Below are 20279 nucleotides of genomic sequence, written 5' to 3'. Positions count from 1 at the left end.
AAAATATTTGGCAACATCTGTTTTAAAAGGAAAAAGGAAAAAAAAAAAAAAAAAAGAAAAAAAAGAAAAAGAAGGGGGGGTAAAAAAAAGAGAAAAACAACCCCAAACCTGAGTCTGTGGATAAATATAATGTCCTTGGATGTTTCTTTCTCTCCTTGTGCTGGTACATGACCATCTTTTTATTTGTTTTCTCTGTGATTTTGAATTAGCAACACACATTGGTTGTGAAGTGACAGAGCGAGACAGAGCATGGGTCTCCTTTTGGGCTGGGGACTGCTCCGGACCCCCACCTGCCCGAGCAGAATATTGCGTGTGCCGCAAGTCCCGCTTGGGGGAGTAAACACGAGCGCACCCCTGGCAAATTCGGGTGGCGTAATGAACGATGAATTCACCCTAATTATTAACCAGCACCGCTTATGCTGAAGGGACCCCTAATCCTAATTGCTGCTGCTCCACGGGGCGGGCAGGGGGAGAAGCGCCCCGGCGCTGCGTGATGCGCAGAGATCCGCGCAACTGCGCGGGCAGGCGGCGGTGGCAGAGCTCTCCGCCAGGTGGCACTGTGGCGCCTCGGGAGGCCCGAAGCCGCCTTCCTATCCTCGTTTTTGGTTTTTTTTTTATTCCTTGGACGTGAGATAAAATTAGAGTAACCAAAACGCCAGAACCTTCGGTGGAAGGGTCTCTCCTCCCCGCCCACCCTGTCCTTCAATTTAAAGCGTGTTTCTGCACTTTAAGGGGCCACCTCCCAAAATTGGCCTTCTGTGAACCTGGTGGATGGAAATCTTTAAGCATGGGGGTTTTTTATCTTTGCGCATCTTCATTTTCATGCTGATGTTCAGGCGCAACAGACTCTGTTGTGGCCGTGCTGTGGTGCACATACTGGTCCTGTAGTCACAGCCTCTGTGAGCTCTGACCCAGGAGCAGAGATTGTCCCCAGGATTTCAGGAGTCCCTGGTTGCTGGTTGGGTCAGGAGGAGGTGATTTGTGGGACTGGACCAGAAAAGCCTAAGTTATGGAATCATGGAATGGTAGGGACTGCAAAGATCACCTAGTTCCAGCCTACTTTCATGGGCATTACACCTTCTACTGGACCAGGTTGTTCAAAGCCCCATCCAACCTGGCCTTAAACATGTTCAGGGAGTGGGGCAGCCACAACCTCCCTGAGCAACCTGGGCCAGTGTCTCAGCACTCTCTCAGGGAAGAATTTCTTTCTAATGTCTAATCTAAATCTCCTCTCTTCCACTTTAAATCCATTACCCCTTGTCCTATCACTGCATGTTCTTGTAAAATGTCCCTCCCCAGATTTCCTGAAGGCCCCTTCAGATACTATAAGGCCGCTATGAGGTCTCCACAGTGTTTTCTCTCCTCCAGGCTGAACAACCCCAACTCTCTCAGTTTGTCTTCATAGGAGAGGTGCTCCAGGTCTGATCATCTTTGTGGCTTTCCTCTGGACTTGTTTCAAGAGCTCCACATCCTTCTTGTGTTGGGGTCTACAGAACTGAACACAGTACAGCAGGTGGGGTCTCATGACAGCAGAGCAGAAGGGAAGAATCACCTCCCTCAGCCTGCTGGCCACACTTCTTTTGATGCAGCTCAGGATATGGCTGTCTCTCTGTGCACATTGCCAGGTCCCTGCAAACCTCTGGGTAAGGCAGGAAGGTGTGCTGGCCATTGCCTATGCCATGGAAATGTCACCTCCACAGCACACAGTTGGTGAACTGGGGGCCTGAGCTCTTTTCGAATGGACTTTTCCTGCATGCGTGCACTGTGCAGTACATCTGTGTACTGTGTCAGAGCCAGAGGATGCTGCTACCAGAACATTAGATCCTGATGTGGTAGAAAAACAATAGAAGGAAAAACTGATGTTTCCAAACACAGGTAGCAGCAGTGGTGTGTTGTAGCATACTAGTAGACTGTGACAAATGTCTTTTACCTGTCAGCTGGCAATGTCATTGTTGCTAAGTAGCTCCATACTACCTAGTTTTATCAGTTTTCTACCAGCCACCTAGTTTGGGCCTCATTACAAGAAAGATTGGGTTCTGGAGCTGAGAGAACCAAGGGTTGTTTAGCCTGGAGAAGAGGAGGCTGACAGGAGACCTTATCCTCTATACAGCTACCTGGAAGGAGGTTGTAGTGAGGTGGGAGTTGGTCTCTTCTCCCAGGTAATAAGAAAAAGAACAAGAGGAAATTGCCTCAAGTTGTGCCAGGGCAGGTTTAGGTTGGATATTAGGAAAAAAGTATTTACCAAAAGGGTTATCAAGCACTGGAACAGGCTTCCCAGAGATGTGGTTGAATCACTATTCCTGGAGGTGTTTAAAAGACAAGTAGATGTGGTGCTGAGGGACGTGGTTTAGTGGTGGACATGGCAGTGCTAGGTTAATGATTGGACTTCATGATCCTGAAGGTATTTTTCAAACAAAATTATTCTGATTCTATGAAACTTGAGCACACATCTCAAAATGAAAAGCAGATATGTGTTTGTATGTGTAGGCTTCCATCTCTTCTTTTGAGGAATAAAGTAAACCCTGACCATGAAACTGGATTGCTCTGTGTACTTGGAGGAGGTAGCTCTGTTTGTCTCAGGTGTTAAAAATAAGCCCTTTTCCTGTACATGTGTTGGTGTCCCGGTAGTGAGGGGCAGTACCATCTCAAGGTGAACAAAGCTTGAATACTTGCTTAAAACTTTTAAGAGTATTTGGTAGAAGGTGGCATTTGAAACATCAGGTATTGTTATTAAAGTTTATAGCTGAGTGCTATTATTGGGCCACACAAACCCATGTTTTTAAACTCTAATATCTGGAAGTTAATCTAAAGTGTATTGACATCACTGGTTTGCTTTTCAGAAACATCAAATTTCTTGTAGGGTAGGTCCTCTAGAGGCTTCCAAAAGGCAAAAATTTCACTTTGGAGCTTTCGACCACTTGCTACAAGGTCTGGCCTATCATAATAATATTTGGTTTTTTAAATGATGTTTTTTTCATGATGGTTAACTCAATCACCAACAAATCTTAGCTGAAAGCAGCAGCTTTAGTTCAAGAGAAGAACTTGGTATTGGAGGTTTTTGTATGAATCAACACAGCCAATAACCTCTTCCTCTGAGGTAACCAGGTAATCAGTAAGGTTAAATAGTAACAAAAATCATTATGAATCCATATGTGAATGCAATGACTTTTTCCAATATTTACTGAATAACTTGCCTGGGAAATGGGTCTTAGTTTGGCTCTCATGGCTGATTCTAAGTGTCTTCCTACCAATGCCCCTGAGACTCTCTGGTTTATTTTGTGGCACAAAATGTTTAATTATGTGCTCTGCCAAGTGAATACAAGGTCTCAAATTGAATTTCATCCTCCCGGGGCAACTATTTTAGACACTTTGGTAGAATGTAAATGCATATTTTCTGCATGCCAGATCCCAGCCCCATATCCATCTAAGTAAATCCTCAGTAGTTCCACTGAAGGCTTGGAACAAACTTAAGTTATGTTATTGAGGTCAGATTGTGACCCTGAAGTTCTGGCACACACCCAAACCAAGAAATTTGTGTGGGAAATTGGGAAGGGAATAAATTAGCACTTGCTTATACTTTTTGTGTGAGTAAACTGTTACAAAGGTGTGAGCTAAGATGAAAGCTCCTAATCGTGGTGGATGTTGCTTTCCAGCTGTTTCTGCTGGAAATAGCTCTGTGTGTGTGCATGGGATGGGTCCTTGTTTTCAGATGGTGCTCTGTCTCAAGTAACAACCAATTTTACTACCCCTGAGTTTCCCCATCTCCTTGCACTCCCCCCAGAGAAAAATTATTTAAACTTGGAAAAATTGAAGTGAAGGGGTAGGATCTAGCTTTAGGTTTTTTTGCTCTGGGTTTTTTAACTCTGGTGAATTTAAGCCTTAATTTTCCCTCTACCAGACAAAAGCGGCAGGTCTAAATAGAATTAGGTAATTGTGGTTGTCATACTGCACATAGTACTGTGGAAAAAATTAATTGCTGTTTTTTTGCCTGAGGGTTCAAGCAGTGATCCCTTGGTCTGACTGGGAGCATGTTATTTTCCTCCCAGTTGAGACTGTGTACCATCGAGCTGCATGAAAGGATTCCTGTACAGCTGTGCCGGGTGAGTGGGCGGGCATCTCATTCAGTAATAACATCTAATTTATACAGCCATGAAAATCTACAGCTATAAATAAACAGTTCAGACTGACTTTGTGTACTTACTCAGAATATGAGAGAAACAGACTGAAAAGAGAAACCCGGTATAAATGTTATAAGGGCCAGATCCATATTCTGTGTACCTCGGAAAAGGCTTTTTGAAATAACAGGGGAAATATGGGGTTGTGATTGATGCAAACTTCCCTCCTTGCAGGGCTCTGTGTGAGTCAGAGAAAGGAGCAAAGCAAATTCAAGGTCCTAGCAGTTGTGTTTTGTGGACAGGCATTCCTAATCACTTTCCCAAAGTGCATGGCTGGGGTCCAGCCACAGAGGACATAATGGATATCAGTGCCTCTTCTGAGACCTTTTCAAAGGAAGAAACAACTCCCCTCCGTGATTCTTCTGTCCTGCTAGATTACAGAGGTCCAGCAGGAAAACCACCACACCAGATCCCAAAGGTAAACAACCACCACCAAAAAAAAAAGGCCTCCAAAACCCCCACCACAACAAACCTGTACAGGGAGTCTCCTAAACTTTCTCCTCTTCCCTAATTCCCTCCTTCTGTCTGCCTCTTTGAAATATTTCCTTTGACCAGCATTTTTTAGCTGAATTCTTTCCATGTTCTCCTTTAGCTTCAACAGAAGGGGGTGGTGGAGTGGGGGTGGGGGTGATGGTGTAATTGCTTACATTCCCCTTGCAAAGTTAGCTGCAGAGGGTTATCTAGATAATCTGGGAAAAACTGGACATGCACATGACTTCAACTGAGTTAACTTAGTTTACGGTCCAGCCCTATTAAGTTAACTTCTCAGACTAGAATTTTATCAGGTGCTTAACATGTGGGAAGAACGGTCTTATGTATACAAATTAGGTTTTTTTATTGCTCACAGGCAGCTTACAATGTGTTTCCTTTTTACTAAGCTCCAGCAGCAGTTAAAAGATGAAAACAACACCTTGGTGAACTACATGCACAGTAGCTTTAAGCTTGGGGTTTTGTCTGTGAAGATGTAGTAAGACATGTAAGTACTGCAGCTAGTTTCAAAACCTCATTTAAATGCAAGGCTAATAGCAAAGATCTTTCTTTTTCATGTTGACCATTAATGAACACTTATGCTACTGTCAGTTTTGGCTGTTTATTGGAGTTTGCAAAGCAGATCTCCAGTGTTTTGGATGTTAACAAGATGTTGAGGCTAATAACAGAAATCAACTATATTGAGCAAGATTAGTAAACATGTGAATGGAGTGTAATTATATGGCAGGCAGCTTTATGTTAAACAGTGCTTTAAATTAACATGCTTTCTGTCAAAGCAATCATACAGTCAGTATAATTAAGTTACTTTTGCTGCAAGATTAACTAAAACCAAGAAAAAGAAAGAAAGCGTTGCATTCAGATTTCCTGTTAAAATGGAGGGGAGATATTATGCATATCAATATACCAGAATGTTTCTTGTTAGAAGAACTTGTCTTCATAGTGAACTTTTTGAGCAGACATTCCTAATTACAGTCCTTGTTAGCCCAATTTGTTATCTAGCTAGCTTGGAAGTCACAGCACTGTTAAAATTAACCCCTCCTCTTATTTTGTTCCAGACTTGATGAAGGGTAATCCAAACAAGAGCTGGCTTGCATTCTAAGGTCTTTTACAGAGTGGTGCCAAGCTCGTGAGGGAGTTCATTTATCAGTAACAAGTTTTAACCACGGACACATCCTCACGTACATTGTGCAAGAGATGAGAAATCTGTGTAAACAGATGAACACAATTTTCTTATTCATAGCGGTTACGGAGTTATCATGTAAGAGGCAAACTTTTCATATTTTCCACCAGTTTTCCATTTGTCTGATGACATAATGGCTTCACCAGAGGCTGCAATGCATTGGAGAAAGGATTTATCACAGCTGCATTTATTTTCCTCTACTTCATGACTTCAGTATTCATTGCAAGATTGTCTTGAAGAGAAGGATTCATTTGCCTTTCCGCCTGTAGTCCAGTATTACTATTGAATCTCCTGTTTAGAGGCAGACAAAAACAGATTATTGGAAAAAAAGGCCCAGTAGAGAAGTCCTCTCATATACTGATCATACTACTGGAAGAAGGATGTGAACCTGGCCCCGACATCCCTGGAGAACAGAACCAGAACAGAACAGGAGTGGTAGTGAGCTATGAGGAGTGCACAGCCAGGACCACTTGTAAAAAAGTACCTGCCACCTAACAAGCCTAGCTTGGTACAAGAATATGAGAAAAGTGTTAAAAATAAAGCTCATCTGAAAATGGAACCACTGATTGATCCTGTAGCTATCTGGAACATCCTCACGTGTCTCTCCAGGATGGCAGAGAGCCTACCAAAGACCCACAGCTTTCTGAAGCACCATCTAGAGACCAGATATGCTACCACAGGGCATCAAGGGTGGCAGTAACCAAATATATTTGGATATAGAATCATAGAATCAGCTGGGTTGGAAGGGACCTCTGAGATCATCAAGTCCAACCCTTGATCCACTACCGCTGCGGTTACCAGACCATGGCACTGAGTGCCACATCCAGTCTCTTTTTAAATATCTCCAGGGACGGAGAATCCACTACTTCCCTGGGCAGCCCATTCCAATGCCTGATCACTCTCTCCATAAAGAAAATCTTTCTAATATCCAACCTCCCTTGGCACAAGTTAAGACCATGCCCTCTTGTCTTGCTGAGAGTTGCCTGGGAAAAGAGACCAACCCCTACCTGGCTACACCCTCCTTTCAGGGAGTTGTAGAGAGTGATGAGGTCTCCTCTGAGCCTCCTCTTTTCCAAGCTGAACAACCCCAGCTCCCTCAGCCTCTCCTCACAGGATATGTGCTTAAGTCCCTTCACCAGCCTGGTTGCCCTCCTTTGGACCCGCTCCAGGACCTTGATATCCTTCCTGAACTGAGGGGCCCAGAACTGGACACAGTACTCAAGGTGTGGCCTCACCAGCGCGCTGAGTACAGGGGCAGAATCACTTCCTTGGACCTGCTGGCCACGCTGTTCCTGGAGCACTGTCTTAGTCTCTCTTCTTCACTGCTGATGACCACTTACAAGGAACTCTGTTTTAAAGGTGCTTTCCTTGTCCGTAGACCTCACAGGCTCTGAAACACTAAATGCTGTTTTTTATTTATCTCCAGCCTCCACAGCATTTGGCAATAGACGTGATATGGAACAAAATCCTGGTATTTCTTCCTTCCCAACTGATGCCATAAGTATTTTGTAGTGACCAAATAATTTTTTTAAGATAAGGGAGAAAAATCTCCACCAAGAAAAAGACTAACCTGTTAGTCCAGGGAGAGCTTATTAGCAAGCACCTGTTAATGTCTGGCCTCCAGTGATGGAATCATAAGCCCTGGGCTGCCAGAGCTTCAGATCCACTCCTGCTCCAGTGGATCATCAGATAAACTTGTCAGCAAGAGTATGGCATGTGACAGATGGTGCAGGTTGCCTTTAAATAACTGGACTCCTCTACCTGAGGGGTAAACTGCAGCTCAGGGGAGTGACAAATATGAAGGATATAAATATGCCATCATAGGTTTGTGGCACAAGTAGAATGAATGGGTGAGGCAAAAGTAAATTTTCCTATTTAGTTTGCAAACTCTAGGCTGTAAATTGTCTTAGATTTGATTTCCATTCATCACTGGCAATATAGTGAAATTGTAGATGTAAATGTGATTTGTTCACTGAAAGAAATAGATATAGCTTGGATCTTATTCTGTATTTCTGAAGGCATGACAGCACAAATGAAAGTATCTTCTAGAAAGGAGATTGAGTTTAAAAATCCCTGCTGGATACTGTATTTATTAGGGGTGGCACCAGTGTCTGGACTGGTAACTGCCTGCAGAACATCAGCATTTTAACTTTGATACAACAACTGCTGTTCCTAAGCCAGTACCTGTACAATGGTAGAATAACTGTACCCCACACAGTTGCCCTTTGCACCCCTTTATTTACCACCTGGGGTTTCTGTGATCTCGACAGCTGCTGATGAGATTGAGAACACTGAGAATTCAATCATGTTGTAGAATTGCTTTGTATTGCATAGATCCACACAGCCATCGCACAGCCTGGGCTTCCCAGTAGCTGACTAGAGGGTATTAAGGGAGCTTGGTTTCACAAGCACATAAATACAAAAATAAAACCCAGGAAAAACTATTTCTAAAACATATTAAATGTTTCTGGGAAATGGATTTAATGCACAAGCACTGCAAAAAGAAGGGGGAAAATAAAATAGAACATTGCCATCTAACTTTAGCTCAACCTTAGGTGAATACATTTCAGCACTGTTTTTGAAAGATATTCAAGAGCTTGTAGGAGATCTGGAGGAGCACATCCATCTGTGCACTGGGCACAAGGAAATTACAGCATCATAAATTTCCTCTTTCTCCTGAGAGCAGTGGCTTTTATTCTTCTTGTACTGCCTTATCCCTTTCTTTACAGTATCTTTAATTCTGGCTTTGCTCCCCCTTGTGTTCCTCAGCCAGATGCTGGCCAAAGCTTTCCCTTCTGGAGGACAGAGAGCATCCAGGCATAGATGCTGCTGCCCACTCCAACAGCCAGGCTGCCTTTCTGCCCCATTTCCCTACCAAAGGACAGTTCCATCATGTGGGAATAAGCATTTCTCTGCACTTGGCAGCAGCCTTCTGGCTGTAAAATCTCACAAGTGGTTTGTCCAGTGTCCCTCAGCAGGCATTTAAATCACTGGTGGACTGGGTAGCTTCTATCCACGTCAAAGTATTGAAATGAAGCAGCTGATGAATGTTTTGGGTTTTTCTTTCAGGTGTGTTAGATGAAAAACAAATGAACATGCTCCATCTTCAAATGCTGGTGCCAGAGAAGAGACCTCACCTGAAGTGCTGCTCTGTCTGATGTGGAAAACTTTGATCCAAATTTCTCCCAAGGATCTTGTTGTCTCACCAGGAGCAAAACCCAGTGGGAAAACTGTCTTGCTCTGTGTTTGAGTGTTCTAGTTTGACTGGTAAAACTAACATGAAATCTGTTTCTTGCATAGTGTTTTCTACCCATGGGGAGCAGGAGAAGCTATCACACAGCTCATTTTTGGTACTCAGACCCTACGCTGAATAAATTCTTGGCTGAGGTTAATTTATGAGAGTTAAAGAATCAGCCCATTGTTTCCAATTATCCTCTTTGGAGTTTCTGTGTTGCTCAACATTGTCTAGTATGCTAGAAACTCTGGGATTTAAAACAAAAGAAAAGTCTTTACTGGTACTATTTTCTGTGTCTCTCGGGCTGTGCAGCTGGGTTGCCTTAGTTACCATCAGTCCAACTGAGCAAGGGGAGAGAGAGAGAGGCAGATGAGAAGAGAATACGTTTTTTAAAACCTCCAATGGTGTATGAAACAGTTTATCTATAAATAATAAAACAAATCTTGAATCTGCCATCATTTAGTTGTCTGAAAAGGAAAAGCAAGGTTATATTTTTCGACAGTCTGGATCATTTCCAGAAATGATACTACATCTAATTGGTCAAGCACAGTGCATAGCTTTAAAAATTACTTGTTTGAAGCTGAAAGATGCCATCCACAGACTTCAGAACAAGTTGGAACTGAATATACCCTTAAGGGTGAAAAAAGGAGTGAATATTTATGTAGCTGGCTTTAGGAAAAGCAATAGTGACCTGAAGCTGTTAAGGAGTATGGAAGAGAGCCCATAGGAAGCACACTATGCTCTGGGAGAAGCTTCATTTGCAGGCTACAGTCTGCCACAGGATGTAAGTCCAGAAGGAAACTAGGATTGCTGCTCATGTGGAACTGTTTGTTAATCAGTTCTTGTACCTTTGAATAAACACAGCTCATCTGGGCACAAACTCAGCAAGCTTTCTTCCTTCAAGTGGGAAAGAAAGAAAAGGAAAGAAAAGGAAAGAAAAGGAAAGGGAAAGGGAAAGGAAAAGGAAAAGGGAAAGGGAAAGGGAAAGGGAAAGGAAAAGGGAAAGGGAAAGGAAAAGGAAAAGGAAAAGGAAAAGGAAAAGGAAAAGGAAAAGGAAAAGGAAAAGGAAAAGGAAAAGGAAAAGGAAAAGGAAAAGGAAAAGGAAAAGGAAAAGGAAAAGGAAAAGGAAAAGGAAAAGGAAAAGGAAAAGGAAAAGGAAAAGGAAAAGGAAAAGGAAAAGGAAAGGAAACTCTGCTGCCTCAGAGTTTTTCCCTTTGGGGAGAAGCTTAGTTGCAGTAGCCCAGGCAGGGCTCTCTGACCTGGCAGATGCCACCTGCATCAGATGTAATTGCTTAGTGGCTACAGGTGTTTTGGAGAAGATGTTTTCACCTGTGTGTCTGGGAACCTAGTGGGCAATTCCATTCCTCTGTAGCTCAAACTGTGCCTCTGGGGGGCTGAGCAGAAAGCAGAAGAGCCCTTCCACATACCCTTTCTTTTAGAGGAGAGAAGAAGGGGGCAAAGTGAGAGGAAGAGGTCTGTCCTGCACCAGTACAGATTGTTTTGCTTTGTGTGTTGCTTTTTTCCTGCAGGGTTATTTTAACTTCATCATCTCCCTTATTGCAATGGGAAGGTGAGACAGGATGAAGGATGGAAAAAGTACATGGAGCCGTTTTTGCTGTGAGAGGTATGTTGGAATTGTGTTTTCATTGAGTTTGCAGCTGTTTTTACTCTGGCAGTGCTGAGCCAAAGATCTGTCTCAGTCAGGAATGTATTAAGACTCTGGCACCCTCTCATTTGGAATAGCTTCCCTCTGGCTATGTTTCAGTGCTTATTGGGACCTTGTTATCAATACCAACTTAAGGAAGGTCCTGACCTTCTCTTGGGTAGACACATCTGGGAAATGGGTAAGAAAAATGGTCTGAGTTGAAAACAGCCCCTACGTGCAAGAAATAGGTGTGTGTGGTAGAGTAGAAAAGAATGAGAGGTGGTAGGAGGAGCTTATCAAGAAGTTGATGCTGCCAAAGCCCCCCTATTGTGAAACTGCAGCCTCAGATACTGCAGTTCCCAGTGACTGGGGTGCAGCTTGCAGCTCCTTTTGTTTGACTACAGCAAATCCAGGGAATGCTGCCAGGGGTGAAGAGCTGAAGATGCATGTGAAGCAGCAAGAGTTTGCCCAAACATGGGGAACTGTAACTCAGGGGAAGCAGCATACTGCATGTGGATGGAAATACCATACAATTGTTAAGGCCATGAGTCTGTGGCTCCTTTGAAAAATATTGAGTATGCATAATGAGGCAGACCCACCACCCACAGGAGGCCTCCTTGGATTGAAAGAATGAATATCGATGGAGGATATCATGTATGCCATGTTTATATTCATTCTCTGAGGTTACAGTCATGCTATCACAACTGGGAGTGCTTTTCAGTCTTTCTGTGTACACAGAAAATAAAGCTGAGAGCTTACACTATTTTCTGTACACATCTCTTAAATTAACATCTTTTTAATTGAGTATATTTAGTCAGCTGTTCAAAATACTTCTAATTTTTGCAGTAATTTGATATCTGCATGACACGACCTTTTGTCTGATCAAACAAAACCTTGAGAATAAAATTCTTTAATTCTGATTATCTCCATCATCAGGCACACTCTAGGCTTGAAATTACTGATGTGTAGTCAGGGATGAATGTATGAGATCTCATGTAAAGACCTATACTGTCTTGTGGTGATGATGTGGTCTTTGATTGTTAGAGTTACTATTTATGTGAAGTCTCCAGAGCGAGTGCAGAAAGGCTGCAGATCTGTTTTCATTTACCAGCAGTCCTCATCTCGTATCATGTTTATGCAAGAATAGAAATCAGCCAAAATTTCCAAACATGGACATGTATAGCAAGCATGTTATTTGCAAGGTATCAAGCAGTGAAGTAGTTGGTTATTCAGCACATTTGAAAGTCAATCTGCTGCTTTTAGGTAGCTGAGTATGGATGGTGAGAGACTGGCTACAGACACTCCTCTTTGGCTTGACAGGCATGTGAGACTTCACAAAACAGATCAGGCATCAAATGTTCCCTGAGAACAGAGGGTGGTTGTCTTATTTATTTTCAGAGGTGTTTTTGCAGTGTTTTTTCTTTCATCGGGAAGCTAGTTTAAGAAATTCCAAATGTTCACACATTTGTCCTAAATAAAATACACGCATTTTCCTGACAGAGACACTTTCATCCTCAAAACCATAATCTTGAATGAAAAAAAAGAGAAAACCAGAAGAAATAATAACAGTAGCAACAACATAAGTAATATCCCATGCAAAACTCCCCGAATGGCTTCATTAGTTTTTAATTTCTTCCACCTGTTGAACGTGTCTGCCTAAAGTAATTTTTTTTAACTGTCCGCTTTGAAGCTGCCTTTTATTTTCTTGAAATGGCTACTGGTTGTACCACTACCAAAGCAGAAGGAAGATGTTATCAACAGTTTGCAAAACTTTCTAAAGTGCTGTTTTACTCATGGAGCTGCTGTAATGCTTCCATTTGCATACGCTAAAGCTTTCCTAAAGATCCTCATCAAACAGTGCCATTCCCTGGTCTGACAAACACCACATGGTACAGGTTAAACTAGATGACTAGATGACAAGACTGATGGCCCCGGAGATGTGGCTTCTCTGCACCCTTGTTTGAGAAGGAATTGTGTTGAGATGCATGCTCCTGTTTGTTCTGGGCCCCTCAGTTTAGGAAGGATATCGAGGTCCTGGAGCAGGTCCAAAGGAGGGCAGCTAAGCTGGTGAAGGGACTTAAGCACATATCCTATGAAGAGAGGCTGAGGGAGCTGGGGCTGTTCAGCCTGGAGAAGAGGAGGCTCAGGGGAGACCTCATCACTCTCTACAACTCCCTGAAAGGAGGCTGTAGCCAGGGGGGGGTTGGTCTCTTTTCCCAGGCAACTCTCAGCAAGACAAGAGGGCATGGTCTCAAGTTGTGCCGGGGGAGGTTTAAGTTGGGTATTAGAAAGAATTTCTTTATGGAGAGGGTGATCAGACATTGGAATGGGCTGCCCAGGGAAGTAGTGGATTCTCCATCCCTGGAGTTATTTAAAAAGAGACTGGATGTGGCACTCAGTGCCATGGTCTGGTAACTGCAGCGATAGTGGATCAAGGGTTGGACTCGATGATCTCTGAGGTCCCTTCCAACCCAGCCAATTCTATGATTCTATGATTCTTAGTAATTGGTTTGGAGCAGGCAATCTCTGTCACACACTCAGATGTCTCCCCTCAGGGTGAAAGGCCCCCTTCCTCTCCCCACCCACCTAGGCAATCACAGAAATGCATTTTAGACCTGATTTTTTTTTTTCTTCATACAGATAGAAATGAAAACAAACTTTATACTGACCCCATATCATACGGTTGAGGAACTCCCCGAAGTTGTAGAAAGAGATGATGACACCAAGGCTACCGGCGAAAAAGGCTGCTAGCCCAGCTGGGCTGAACAAAGCAAAGAGAGGGTACACCCACTCTCCTGTTACAGAATAAATCCACAGGACCCTGGGCAAGGACAGAAATCACCTTTGGTTAGGACCATTTAGTGAAAAGAACCACTTCATGATTTCTAACTCCTGAAGGGCCAAGTTATCAAAACAGTCTCGATGCAGAGAAAATCAGCTCAGCTGTTGATAAATCCCAGCATTTGGGAGATTTGCTGTGAAGCACACTTGAACTGCTGCTACACTAGATGGGTTTCAGGGCAGGTTGAAATGCACAGTGTTCTGCTGTCACCTTGATGACACTAGCTATTAATGGCAGTAAAGTAACAGTAAAATAGAAAATGCTCAGAAACAGGGATTTGTGCTTGGTCATTTTAAGTGAGGGTTATTCAAATAAGCTCTAACATATGTGTTTGCTCTCTAGTTACCACAGCTTTTCAGCCTTTATCCAGACCTCAAAGGTCTGTGGAGAAAAAGTGCTGTTTCTCACTGTCTCTATCCTGTTGCTGTTCACCATGACTTTGGGAAATGGAAAGAAGTTTTCAGGAGACAAGAGGACCAGGGGAATTCTCCAGCACCTTTTCTCTTGGCCTAAAAGTAGGAGAGGAGGAGCAGGTAGGTAGGAAACAGAGGTGCAGCTGCTTTGCTCCTGTGTTTCAGAACAAAGAAAAAGAAGGAAGAGGAAAGCAATATTCCTGCTTTATAGAACTTCTTTCCTCCTACTTAGGCCCTCTCTTTCTGCCTTTTTCTTCTCTCAAAAAATTTCTTGTAGTGACTAGTTCACTGATACTATTTTATGGCTTGTAAGAGTGTCCGGTAGCAAATGCCTGGGCTTAGTATTAAAATGGTCTTTATATATTAAATATAGGGTAAATAAATTTTATGGATAAAATGACATATATTTGAATTGAATATGAAAATAGTGTAAAAAATGGGGCAGGTCTCCAATTATTATGAGCATGTGCCATTCTAACAAGAGATAGCATTTTGGGTCCAAAGAGTCCTAAAATGTTTCATTCTTGGTTTTTTAAAAAAAAAAGAAAAAAAGAAAAACAAAACAAAAACCCGACATCTGAAGCATTTGCCATGCTTCTCACCACGATTTCTTACATGGGGATGCAATCCCATTCCCTCTGAAGTCAACCTGCCACCTTACACAGAGCATTATGTCTGTGACAAAGTGAAGTGACAAAGGGTGCCCCACCAGCCTGAAACTGTGTCACAAAACTGAGGAATCAGAGAGCGCTAAGAAAAACAAAAAATTATCTGAAAACATGATTTCTCATTTCTCTGGTTAGAAGGAAGGGCATGAAACAGAAGGATTTCATCTTGCCTGTGAAGAGAGCTTTGCTAATCCCTACAAAAGGCATAGATAAATGGAAGGGGTTGGTTGTGGAGGTGTGTGGGCTGAGGATGGAAATGTTAAGTGCAGGGACTTGTTTTTGTGGTTTAAGATAGGTCCTTTCCTCGAACAAACTTGGCTGTAAAACAGTTAAGTAATTTTAAAAACAAAACACCTGCATAAAAGGCCACAAAGAGGCTGAGGAGAAATACTGAAGCCTGGGTGCTAACAGGTGCCCATATGAATGTCAGCAAGCACTCATCACTGCATGGGGCTACTATTTCCTTAATGTGTCTTGAACAGTAAAACAGAGTGAAAACTGTATTTTGTACAATGAGGAACTAGATCATCTTGATCAAATTCAGCCAGCCGATATGCACTTTAGCACATATTTTTTAATGTAAGCAAATACCTATGCAGAAGCACTGGATTTTTTGAAGCTTTCTGACTTGATGGGAGCTGTTGCCAGGTTTTTTTTTAATCTTAGGGCATACCATTTATCTTGGATACATACCATTCCAAGCTTACTCATTTCAATCACAGAACAGCTGACAGGTTTTAGTTTTAGTTTTGGATATGGTTTTTTTTTTTTTTTTTGCTAGGGAACTTGCAAATGCATTTTGCTCATTTCTCAAGGGTAATAATCTATTAAATATACATACTAGATTCCAAAGATTTCATTTTACCAAATTTCAATTTTTACCAAGATTTTACTTTGGATATCCATGAGCGAGTCAGATACAGACAATGCCCAGAATTATGGAGAGGACAGACTGAGATAACAGCCTTAGATATTACCAAGATATAGCCAGAATGCTATAGAATAGGGAACAGCATATAACAGTTATCAGGGAGAGGTTGTGTGCTGCCATCCAGCCATACTACAGCTGGATGCAACTGGGGGATTTATCCTGTCCCCTCAGTACCCATCCATGAATGGTGATGGGACCACTGCATCCACTGAAGTTAAAAAAAAAAAAAAAAAAAAAAAAAAAAATCTCTTGGGTATTATTAAATGGGAAGACCCAGAATGGAAAAAAAGAAGATACTGGCCTCAGATGAGCTCCCTGAGACTGTGGTTAATTCAAACCACAAAGGTTTGAATTCAAACCGAATCCAAATTCAGACTAATTCAAACCAAAAAAGGTTGTGAACTGAAAATGAACATGCAGTGACGGCCAAGTATTTTGATTCCTAATAGAGGTGGAATATGGATGTATTACAAGAAAGTCAGCAGTCACTAGGTTTAACTTGGCTTAGGGTTTTTGGTATTTTAGTTTTGTATATAGAGTGCAATCTATAACACTTTATATTCCCTTCCAAAGGTAGTTTACACATGCAAAATTGTGAAGATTAAGATACATTTTATGCTGACCTTTTACCACCGAAATGGGGGAGGAAAATCTATTGTTACCTCCTTTTTAAGATTTAAAATGTCAGCTCTAAAATGTGTATTTTACTCAGTATTTTTAGTGTGATGAGACCAGGAGTAAGGCACAACTTAATGCAATCAGGAGATGCAAGATCCATCCTTCCAAGAATTAACTAAGATGCCTAAAGGTTCTCTTAGTCCTGGTGTCTTGCAACTGAAAGCAACCTTTTCTTTCTGAACAGTGTGGGTATTCGAAGCAGTAGTGAAGCCCTGTTCAGAGGCAGGTTCCTGCTGCAAGGCTGGTGGGTGGCAGCTCAGTTTCTCACTGCTGCTTTGCAGGGCTCAGTCATTTCTCAGCCCATCAACTCCAGGGAAAGGCAAGAACAGGGATGATGGTGATAGTTCAAGGAGAGACATTTATGAAGGACTCTGCTTTTGAAACATAAGGTGCCCAAATGGGGCTATTAAATTTCCAGCTTGCAGCACCAGTGGTAAAATGCTTACGTGTGTTTTGAGTTCAGTGCATAGGCTAAAAAAATATTTCTGGTAGTTGAAAGCTGTTGTTTGTGGCTGCAGGGCACTGAGATAAGGAGACAAAAAGAAAGCAGATGGAAGGTTCCTTGCTGCCTCAGGAGGAGACAAAGCAACATCACTGAAAGGCTAGTGTCATTTATCCACTTATCAGGGCCCTGGGACAAAGGGGACAAGTGCTCTGAGGGACCACGTTCTACTCAGGACCTCAGCAGCACCGTGCACCATCAAGTCAAAGAAGGTACTGGGAGGGTTCAAATGTGTTGATCCTCATCCTTTGATGGGGATTCAGGTCTGGGCATGAGCTGTGTCTCCTGTGGGGTGAGATTGCTCAGCTGATGGGAGCTTTAGGGGAAAGCACATCATATGGGACTACAGTATTTGCCTGGCGATTTCTCTGGTCTCAAAGACAGTAAAAAACCAAAATGCTGTCAGAAGGCAAGCAAAACAAAGCTGGTGTTAAGCAACCAGGTGAACCAGAACATGGAAAAGGAATTTAGGAAGCTGTGTTCATAATCGTATTAGGCTCAGGGCTGGATTAGGATAAGTGGTTCTGAACATGGTTATGTGATGTAGCAGCAGAGCCTGCTGTTTCCACAGCCACTCTGATGGCTTTCAAGTCACAGGAGTATTTCATCTGTGCAGTTGATTTTCTATTTCAGATTTTTGTTCAGCAGGCTGCGGGTAGTCTCTAGCTGAGCATGAGAACTGGTGGGCAGGAATGGGAAGGATGGGGTCTCCCATAGTCCCAGTGACTTCTGAGAAAGCTTTGCATGAGGACAAGTTCCCTTCTTTACTTCTCTCCTGTGCCCCCCAGACATTTGAGATTTGGTGTTTTTGCAGTGAGCAAGACAGCAAGCAGAGGTAAAGTGGATGGTACTGGAAGAAATGAAAGGAGAGCTCCAGCCTAGCAGAAATAACTCCAAGTATTTCTGAGTTCAGGGTGATTTAGTCGCTTTTCTATAAGAGGCCCTAGAAAAGGAGGAGATAGCACGTATGGTCTCAGGAGCTGCACTGTGTTTGAAGAAACCTGCTCTGCCTATGTCTGGAAATAGTTTTCATGGGTCTCAGCTGAAGTTAAAATGACTTCTCCACAGAACAGATTGCTGTCTCCCACGTGCCTGGCAGAGGACTTTTAAGTACAGAGTTGGCCTTGTTTCACAAGGTAGATCACTTGAGGAGAAGGTTTTAAAGCGTGTAGTTCTTACCAACTGATATAGAGAAAAGCGACAAATCCTAATAAGATCAATCCCTTCTTCTTGGCTGGGTAACGGTGTGGTGTGGCAAGGATTTCCAGGAGAGCAAATGGCAACACAGCTGTGTGCTGGGGGAGAAAAGAGAGCCCATCACTGACCTGTCACAGTGCCTTGCCTTCTGTCTTTGCTGATCACAAAGCTCAAGTGCCTGCCCTTGAGCAAAGGATTATTTAACAATACTGAAGGTATTGCATGCTTTTTCTTTCTTTCTTTCTTTTTTTTTTTTTTATAGTGAAGTACCCCTGCAGCAACAAGCAGGGAAATTTTTTTGTTAGTATGCTGTAAAAAGTGCTGGAACAAAATCCACCTTTCAAATTATCTGCATTAATTTATGATAGGTAAGCTTTCCTCTTACATTTTATAATGCAATAAATTTTTTGTAATTCCCATTAGAGTACAAAAGCTATTTAAGTCCATTTTTATTGGTGTTTGAGGATGACAAAAGTTGCTGAATTGCGTTCACATTTTCTTATGCTGTTATTTGTTATTTACGTATTGTACTTCTTGTAAACTGAAAAATCTGGTGGTAATCATACAGAGGGCCTAAATCAGCTGTGATTCAAGAGGATGAAGGAACTTCAAATAATCTCAGCCAAGGGTTAGTAAGGAGTTAGGTTGCCAGAGTACCTTTTTCTTATTATTTCTATTTTTATTTTTTTTTTGTCAGAGTTTGAATTGTATTGAAAAGCATCTGTTTCAAGGGCTTTTATGATGACAACTGCCTGGGCATGGAGGGCTTTCAGCACAGGGTAGGCAGTGGTGCTACTGACTGTTTTGTGGTGGGGAGCTGCCTACTGGAGGGATGCTTCTCACCTAGACAGACAGTGCAGGGCTCTTGGGATGCCAGCACCTTTTCTTGTTGGCTGTTTTGTGGCATTTTCAGAACATAATTTGGTGGGGGGGTGGGGGTGAAATTTCCCCCACTAGGAGCTTTGTAATATTCTCTGTGCAAACAAACAGTAACTTCAAGTAGCAATACCTAGGACAGAAAGTCTAAACAACACTGGGGAAAACCACAGGAAAAGCAGTCAATGAGGTGTAACAGGAGAAAACTATAGCACAGCTGTAGATGACAAGTTGGTTAAATTCCTAGCAATTAAGAAAATAGATTCATACATAGATATGGGGGGGGGGGATATTATATGGCGGGGGGAGTTGGACTAGATGATCTTTCGAGGTCCCTTCCAACCCCTATGATTCTATGATTCTATGAGAGGGAGATGGCAGCAGAGAAAAAAAAAAAAGAAAAAAAAGAAAAAAGAAAAAAAAACCCACAAAAGAACACAAACATAATGACTAAATGAATTTTTTGTTTGTTTGTTTTTTTCCTGAAAGGCACAACCTGCTGCCTGTATGATATAAACTTTCCTCATGTCCAAAGGAAATGGTTCTAGTACCTTGAATGCACCTGTCAGAAGTTGTGCCGAGGATCTGACGTGGTAGTACAGCATTGAAGTTAAGTTATATTGAGGTGTATTTATAGTATAAGTTGCCACAAAGACACATTACATCCTTTAAATGCACATTGAGCTACATACAGCATGCATAAAAACATGCTTCACCTATTTCTTCAGGAGGCAGACGTCGATTTTAGTCTGATGCAGGCAAGTGACAGCTCACTGGAAGCTACATGTCCCTCCTTCAGGCCTCCCAGTGCACCCCCGGGAGTTGCTATTCATACCTGGCTTTTCTACCACCAAAAGAACCCTTCCATCTCTATTAATACTAGCCAGAGAAAGGAGGCAGGAAGCATTTATTTGATGTTCCAATTCCTGTCCTTTGTTGGCAGTGAGATTTTTCTGTGTTCTGTTTCACAGAGATATTCTTCAGCTCAACAACCTGCTTGGTTGACAGCAGAGGTCTAGGTGTATCAGTACCAGTGATTCCTGCAATAATTTAACCAGGAAAATGTCTTTGGTGCACACAGTTTTCATATGTAATCACTGTAAAAATCTCTTAGTCAGAAATCTGTGCGTTATGCCACTTTTAGAATTATTATGAAGTTTATTATCTGTAGATGTGCAGTAGTTTGTCTTTGAATGAAACAAAAATGCGCATGCAAGACAACAATAATAGAGAACCTGTGCTTTGTCCTTCCTATCAGGCTTTTGCAGGGCATTTGTCCATTATGCAAAGTGAATACATGTCCCAGTTTTCATCTGGCATCCAATGGGTTTTGGGATATTCCTTTGAGATACATGAAATGCCCCTGCAAGTCAATTAATTTAAACACTTTTAACAACTATAAGCTGGTTGTTGCAGCAGTAGTAGTATTGCTGTCCTAAGAGGGATTT

At 42.3% G+C, this 20279-nt stretch overlaps 1 protein-coding gene across 1 annotated transcript in view; it reads right to left on the bottom strand.

Moving 5' to 3' along the window:
- Nucleotides 1-6091: 6091 nt before the first annotated feature.
- ADTRP (androgen dependent TFPI regulating protein) overlaps nucleotides 6092-20279 on the bottom strand; it is a 33549-nt gene continuing 19361 nt past the window's right edge. Inside the window, exons 4-6 of the mRNA XM_008497128.2 lie at nucleotides 17938-18053; nucleotides 13394-13545; nucleotides 6092-6135 (exon numbers count right to left, since the gene is read on the bottom strand). Of these exons, the coding sequence (XP_008495350.1) occupies nucleotides 6092-6135; nucleotides 13394-13545; nucleotides 17938-18053 (312 nt within the window). The remainder of the gene's footprint in view (nucleotides 6136-13393; nucleotides 13546-17937; nucleotides 18054-20279) is intronic.

The sequence above is a fragment of the Calypte anna genome, chromosome 2, assembly GCF_003957555.1.
Source record: "Calypte anna isolate BGI_N300 chromosome 2, bCalAnn1_v1.p, whole genome shotgun sequence".
NCBI classification, from domain to species: domain Eukaryota; kingdom Metazoa; phylum Chordata; class Aves; order Apodiformes; family Trochilidae; genus Calypte; species Calypte anna.
Note: the sequence above shows the minus strand (reverse complement) of the source record. Positions and strands in the feature narration are given on the sequence as shown.